The following is a 7,500-nucleotide window of genomic DNA, read 5'->3' on the forward strand; positions in this document are numbered from 1 at the left end:
GAATTAGGAAGTTTAAGTTAAGAGACAAAATTCGACAGGATATACGTGCATGAGAATGCATGTGAGGGTATTTGGCCCTCTTGGCAAAGCACAGCGCCGTGCTCCTGTCTGGAAAGACGGCTGGGCGCGCGGAGGAAAGCTCCCCTGGTGTGCAAGCCGTACATAAGGAAGGCGAAAACTCTCTCCCGTAAGCAGGTTTGCCTATATCGATTGCTCAGGCCATGCAATCAACTGCTCTCTCCATCTCATTTCTAGTAAGCCTGGAAGATGAATTACTACTTGATTAATCGGCTCCTTTTGCCAAGATTTCATTGACATTTCTCGTACTGTTCTCCTTCATCAGGTACTTTCGATGTACGCGGCAGTGTGAAAAAAAATAAATGCTACATTCTTCTGCATCGAAAGATACTCGCGTGTGTCCATCTCGCAGGGCGCGCCAACAATCACACCGGGTTTCTGTCACTTCAGACTCTTGTTACGCGCTGCACACGCCTCGGCCTCATCTTCTGCCTCTCACACCTCGTCGTCTCGGCACAAGTGTTCATTCACGACCGTCGTCGAGTCACTTGAGCGACTTTTGTGTTCCAGCTTTCCTTCCCATTGTCTCCGAGACGCCTGGATTTACCTGCGCTTTTTTGCGACGTATCAGCCCTCACTATGCCCATGATTCCAATTCCATCCTATATTCCATTTCATTTTGATTAGGGGGGGGGGGGGGGGACTCACAACCGAGCCGTGCAGACTGGAGAAAACTGCGCTTTTTGTAACAGGTCAAAATATAGCATAGAATGGAAGTGGGTGTAGAGAGAAATAGTTGGAGGAAGGGTGCATTTTATGAAGAGGAGAGAAATCGGAGGGGCCGAGAAATATGATTGGTCTGATAAAGCGTTTAGGCTGTACAGACACTGCTGAACAGGCGTGACAAGCTAGATAGGAGCCGGTCTCTCGTGTTTTGAAAGTTGCTGAGAAAGTAGGTTTCTTTGCTTCATCCGGGTCTTCCCTTGGCTGTTTGAGGCCGCTAACAAATGCTGTATGTCGACAAAAGAAAGAAAACGGTCAAGTTAAATTAAAAGTTTCTCTCTCTTATTTCTCCCCGAGGACCGTTCGGAGGCTCTGAGTAACATAATTAATGGCGGTTCCGTGAGAGGACTGCCCTTGTGCGATATTCAGTAGCACTCGCTGCGCCCAAAGCCGGCTGCTGTGCTCTCGGCCGCGCCCCCCTTGGCCCGGTGACCCAGGCCCCTCCCCCCGTGACTCCTTCCCCCGCTCTGCTCGCCTCGTGATCCCGCCGCGGAAAGAATGTAAACGGCGAAAGGAAATTCAATTTGCATAGCTAACCGGTGATTGTAAGTGTAATTGGAAAACTGTAGATTAAAATCTCGCTCTCTGAACAGCGCTTTCTTTTCCGGTGGGATGGCTTTGACGTTGCTGGCAAGAGCTTAGCCATTCAAAAGTTCTAATCAAGAAAATAAATAAACGCATTCAAAGAAGGTGACTTCCGGTTTTAAGCTCCCTTTGTTGTAATATTATCAAACATTTATCAGATGGCTCAGACAGACAGGCAAATATTGGTTATCTGCGTTATTAATCAGAGCGGAAATCCAGTGACGATCAATTTGACGAGAGGCTTTTCCGAGCGCCGTTGCGCGAGGGGAGCGGAGGGGCGTCCGCAGCCGCCCTCTCCTTCGCCGGATAGGGAGCCGCTCTTTCCGAAAGGGAAAGGCCGTTTTAAGGCTTCAGACTTTTTTTCTGGCGGGCGAAGGTATCATTTTTTATAGCAGAATGACGATGTCAGTTTATCTTTTTTCATTCTGAGATAACCCGTCACGTGAGTCACGATGTCACTCTCTTTCCTTCTCTCTTTCCCTCTCCTCTCTCCTTTTCCTACGCATAAAATTTCTTTATAAACGAAAACAAAAAAAACTTTCAAAATATAATTAGATCATTTGACGATTGTGTCACGAGATGACATTGGGCGGCATGTGCGGGCCGTTGAGGAGCAGCACGGCGCCGCGGAGAGGAAGGGGCGGGTCCAAACTGAGGTATGGTCGGGGTCAATTCTGGCAGGGTCGTGAGTGACCCCAGCTTGGCCAAACATGTAAGCGCTATTGATCTTCCTCGGTTGTGGCAGCAACTCTCGCAACTCCACTTTCCAGCTCCAACCGGGCCCTTCCTCGCCCTGGCTCGCCCTCGCCAGCTGGAGTCCCCCACCACGCCCGCCCGAGGGGGTGCGGGAGGGCTTCACATCCGCCTCAACGGGAACCTTTCACGTCTCCTGATTCACTGGGGTTCTCTATGTCTTTCATACGATTAATACATTCATCTTTCTAATCCAGAGAACGATGACTTCATCGGTAGATGTTTACGATCAAAAAGGAATGTTACGTAAGAGACCGAAATCGATTACCAAATTCTAAATATATGAGAAGATGGAGAAGTTTTGTAGTTTCTGTGAACTCCGACGAAGACCTCGTGCTTAGGCAGCCTTTTATGAAGGACGCCCTCGTGATGCCTAGCTTTTTTTCGGTTCAGAAATACAGGGCATTGAGTCGAAAGTGAGCTGTTGAGGATGTTTTTGGTTCATGGGATTTGTATATCGAAGTTGCTTAAGAAACATGTGTGATTGATAATTGTAGATTGACAAGATACAATTGGTAAAAAATGTGAACATCGCAGTCCACATGGAATTACAAACACGGCAGTGTAGGGCAAACATATAAAATAGTTCTTGTTTTTTTTCCATATGGCTTTAACTCTTCCACAAAGATTGTCCGGCACACACGCATCTGTGAAGTGGCCTCATTGACAGTTGATGTATGAGTTTATTGACTCATGGAACACAGTGAAGAGGTAGAATTATAGATACTTTAGTTAGTGATAACTGAACTCCCACAGCAGCCTAGGCTTCAGCCGAAGCGACCCCGCACCCGCCCTCCCCTCCCCTCGGGCCAAGCCACTTACCCCGTGGTTCAACCTGCGGCTCTTCTTGAGGACTCCTTCCTCGGTGTGCGTGGGCTGGCGGTGGCGGTAGATCTTGGGCGGGTGGCCCCACACGGGCGACGCCAGCACCTTGTGGCCCCAGAGACCCGCCGTTGAGTACGTGTACTTCCCTGAAGACCCAGTGCCGTCGCTCTGTGGAAAGGCCTCAGGCACATTAGGGGAGAACGGAACCGGCTGGCCAGTGGGCTTCACGTGAACAAATATATCTAAGGCTCACTTAAGATCAGGAAATAGATTACTGCAAAATGCTAGTATTTTTGACGTCATATTAATGGAGACACTGTAAAGATATTTATTTCATGCTTATCATTGTTTGATTGTTTTTTTTTATTGTGGTGGCAACGATTGTGGTTATGTGACTTTTAAAGCATTGCTAACATATCCACGAGGTCGTAGTTGCTGCGGTTGCCCATGCGTGGTTAATACAAGGTCATCGGCTAGGAACCGGATCTGACTAACCTGGTACGAAAGGCTGAGCATGCACAAGAATATGCAGAGCAGCGTGAGCGAGAAGGTGTTCATAGTGAGTTCGAAGGCGATCGAGGTGGTTGAGGGTGACGCCACCGAGGGGCGTGCTGGCCGGCGAGGCAGGACGCGGGTGGCTAAGGCGCGGCTGGGGCGGAGAGGGCCGGGGATCCTGGCGTGGACGGAAGTGGCCGGCGGCGAGGGAGGCGACCGATCCGGCCGGAAGGCAGTTCTTGAAGACAGGTAGTACGGCGGTCGAAGAATGGAATGAAGTTGGGGATGCGAGCGCTATGGAAATGCAGCGGTAGCGACGCTTGATGAATATTAATCACAGTATATGATATGCAAATATATATATGTGTGCAATTTTATAAGATATTGACTTTGTCCACTCTTTTTTTATCACTTCACTAGTTTTTTAACGCTGTGAAACTATGCACGTTGGCCAGTGAAACTATGCACGTTGGCCACGATTTCGCCAGTGCTTTCCTTTGATAATGTCCAAGACGAAGTGGCAGAGCCGCGAGCGGAGTCCAGATGGCGCCGTTTGGATGGAGCGTCGTGGTGGGCCAAGAGACCCGCGTGAGGCCGAGCTTTCGACGCGGCCGGAGAGGCTCTGGCGCGCCGCACTACAGGATCAGCTTGAGCTTTCTCGTCCTGAGAAGAAGATCGCGAGTGTCCTTGGTCATAGTCTCCGCTCTTGAGGTAATTGTCAGCCGCGCTTTTCTTGGCGGCTGCAGAAATTGTCGTGACCTCTGAGCGTGGCTCTGCCCGCGGCGCTGAGCAGGAGGGTCAGGCGCGCTGAGGCATCCAAACCCACAGTTCTCTGAATGTGATTCGCAGTCGCAGCCGAAGGTCTGAGCCGCGCACTTCTGCCCTCACCAGTCCTGGAGAAAAAGTTGGAGGAATTAGTATCTCTTGACTATCCTTTTCACTGCTAGAGAGAGAAAGAAAAATATCTAAGTACAGGGGAAGCGCGCGAGGTTTTGCACGTCATCATGATAATGAACTTCAGTCTGCCCGCACACTGTCGACACGTTATAGCTACACCAGCTCCACTTGAGGCACTTAGGCCCATTTGTCGTTAATAAAGAGAAGCGCATCGTCACGATTAACGTAATGCAGCGGAAATTGCGATAAGGATTTGAATGGTATTATCAAGCCCACAGTGTGGCAAATGCGTTAACACAGAAGCTGATATGGCTTTATAGCATTGTTACTCCTGCGTTGAGGATGATGTGTTGCCGGAACGCGAGGTGACGAGGCGTCGCAGGCGCCGGCGACCTCCAGGACACTGTCTTGCCTCTTGACCTTTTCGACGTCCCCCAGGGGAGGGCCTTAGATGGCGGGGAAGCCGCTCTCAAGAGGCGTGCCAACACTCCACTAGGCACGACACTCACTCGGAGTCTTAAAGAAGTTAATTTTCTGAGGATCGGGATTGAGGGAGGGGGAGGGGCCCGGCCGCTGCGGCACCGGGCCACAGGGGGCGCTCAAACACGCATTTTTTTTTCAGGAAAAAAGGGAATCGTCCTTTTTCAAGTTTACACAGTCCTGAATTATTAAGGTGTGACTTTTGCACCTCGAGAAGGAACTGCCAAAAAATAAGAACAAAAAATCTTCCTACACTGAAGACGCGCAAAAAGATGTTTTCAAAGGAGTTTCGAGAAAAAGGAACGTAAAGGCGTAAAGTTTCGCGTTTTCGTGTAATACGAGAGGTGAGGGCGAGGCGAGTGTCGGTCTAAGTTGAAGTCATCAGCTGTATCAAAACCGGCATTTTCTTGCTCAGCCTTCTACGGGATTTTATTTAAATTCCTTTTGCCAAACAGCATTGCATGCAGAAAACAAAAATTGGAAATATAGTTTGCTATAGTCGGCCAAATGTCTGAACCCTTTCGGAAATAGACTGCATCACAAATTCATGATATAGGAAATACAGTCATACAAAGTTTTAAACCGAAAGTATATGCGCCTCGCAGATACACACACACACACACACACACACACACACACACACACACACACACACACACACACACACACACACACACACACACACACACACACACAGACACACACACACAGACACACAGACACACAGACACACAGACACACACACACAGACACACACACACAGACACACAGACACACACACACACACACACACACACACACACACACACACACACACACACACACACACACACACACACACACACACACACACACACACACACACACACACGCACACACACACACGCACACACACACACGCACACACACACACGCACACACACGCGCACACGCACACACGCACACACGCACACACGCACACACGCACACACGCATACACGCATACACGCATACACGCATACACGCATACACGCATACACACATACACACATACACACATACACACATACACACACACACACACACACACACACACACACACACACACACACACACACACACACACACACACACACACACGCACACACACACACGCACACACACACGCACACACACGCGTACACACACGCGCGCACACACACACACACACACACACACACACACACACACACACACACACACACACACACACACACACACACGCACACACGCACACACGCACACACGCACACACGCACACACGCACACACGCATACACGCATACACGCATACACACATACACACATACACACATACACACACACACACACACACACACACATATTTATATTTATAGTTATAGTTATATTTATTCATATACTTATACACGTTAGATGCATATTTGTAAAGCGCAAAGGACACGGGACATGCTCTTACGTACGCGAAAGGATGTACAATTTGAAGAAAAAGATCGAGCCCTTCCTTGAACTACGAGACGGCTGGACGGCGTTCAAGGTGTCTTATTATAATTAAAAATGAATGTGAATGTTGAGATAAGCACAAATATTTTCGTTACGTATTATTTTCATGAGAAAACAAAATCTAGGAGGCCTTGAAGGGATCCAGCCCGCGAGGCCCACACACGTTTAGCAACGCCGCTGCGAGCAGCCCAAAGATAATCCGAGGTTCTTGTTTTCGTATTCAGATTTATTTGTTGGTATTTCTCTCGGCGGCACAGTTATGAGTGACTGGCTGCATTTGGTTTGGGTTTGAGTGCACCGACCGTCCCTTTCTGACGGAGGCGCTGCGGTGGAGGGTCGGAGGAGCGGCAGGAACGGCGCTGGAGGCCACGGCGCGCTCCCTCCCGAGGGCGGGGCGCCGGCGGGCGGGTCCGGGTCTCGAAAGCCTCAGGGGCGGCGACGACGACGGGTGTCTCTTGAAAGGTCTTGGCGGACACTTTGGATTAGAAAATTGTCAGTCGTTTATTTAGCCATTTATGATCATAAAAATGAGTTCATGGTCAGTCATGAAGGCTAGCATTTTGCAGAAAGTTGTTTGTTTGCATTATGGAGAGGATAAACGCTCTTCCGGGGTTGGTTGCCATTAAAAGAAATGAGGCGGTTTAAGAGGCTGTCACTTCATTCCCGAAGCTTTGGCATTGGATCTCAACTTTTTAGGAAGCTGAACTTTTATTTGGATTGTTATTGTCAGAGAGATAACAAAAATACTCATATGTTTCAGTATTGGAAACCTGTCTGTTTTTTTTCTTTGATATCGGGTCAAAATATCTTTGAGGAACTTCATGACAGAGAGTTTGTCTGAATCTGTGCACGAGTAAAGGAGATGAAATGATTCGTTTGAAATTCTAAGTTGTTTGTAAATGAAAATTAATATTTAATGCCTTGACGAGTCATTCCTGGCAAGCGCACGGGCACAGCGCGGCTCGCCCTTATCAGGCAGCCACTGAGCGCATTGCTATTTTTTATTTCTTAAGTAAGTTTGGAAATCGCTACAACGACCGGCCGCCATGTCGACGAGACCGCGCTGGGGGGCCAGATGTCCTTTCCCGCCCGGGGGGGACCCCAGACCCCAGCCATGCCCATCTGGATCCATGTCGGATCACCCACTTAGGATGCAGCCAATCTC

The 7,500-nt window shown here is 49.1% G+C and overlaps 2 protein-coding genes across 2 annotated transcripts in view; one reads left to right on the top strand and one right to left on the bottom strand.

Moving 5' to 3' along the window:
• The window catches only part of LOC125041711 (procollagen-lysine,2-oxoglutarate 5-dioxygenase 1-like), an 81,255-nt gene that overhangs the window by 37,428 nt on the left and 36,327 nt on the right, over positions 1 to 7,500 (top strand). The gene's annotated exons all lie outside the window — the stretch shown is intronic.
• Positions 1 to 7,500, bottom strand: part of LOC125041712 (immunoglobulin domain-containing protein oig-4-like) — a 24,857-nt gene that overhangs the window by 8,479 nt on the left and 8,878 nt on the right. Inside the window, exons 2-3 of the mRNA XM_047636940.1 lie at positions 3,460 to 4,352; positions 2,962 to 3,132 (exon numbers count right to left, since the gene is read on the bottom strand). Of these exons, the coding sequence (XP_047492896.1) occupies positions 2,962 to 3,132; positions 3,460 to 3,522 (234 nt within the window). The 5' untranslated portion in view covers positions 3,523 to 4,352. The remainder of the gene's footprint in view (positions 1 to 2,961; positions 3,133 to 3,459; positions 4,353 to 7,500) is intronic.

The sequence above is a fragment of the Penaeus chinensis genome, chromosome 31 (assembly GCF_019202785.1).
Source record: "Penaeus chinensis breed Huanghai No. 1 chromosome 31, ASM1920278v2, whole genome shotgun sequence".
NCBI lineage: Eukaryota > Metazoa > Arthropoda > Malacostraca > Decapoda > Penaeidae > Penaeus > Penaeus chinensis.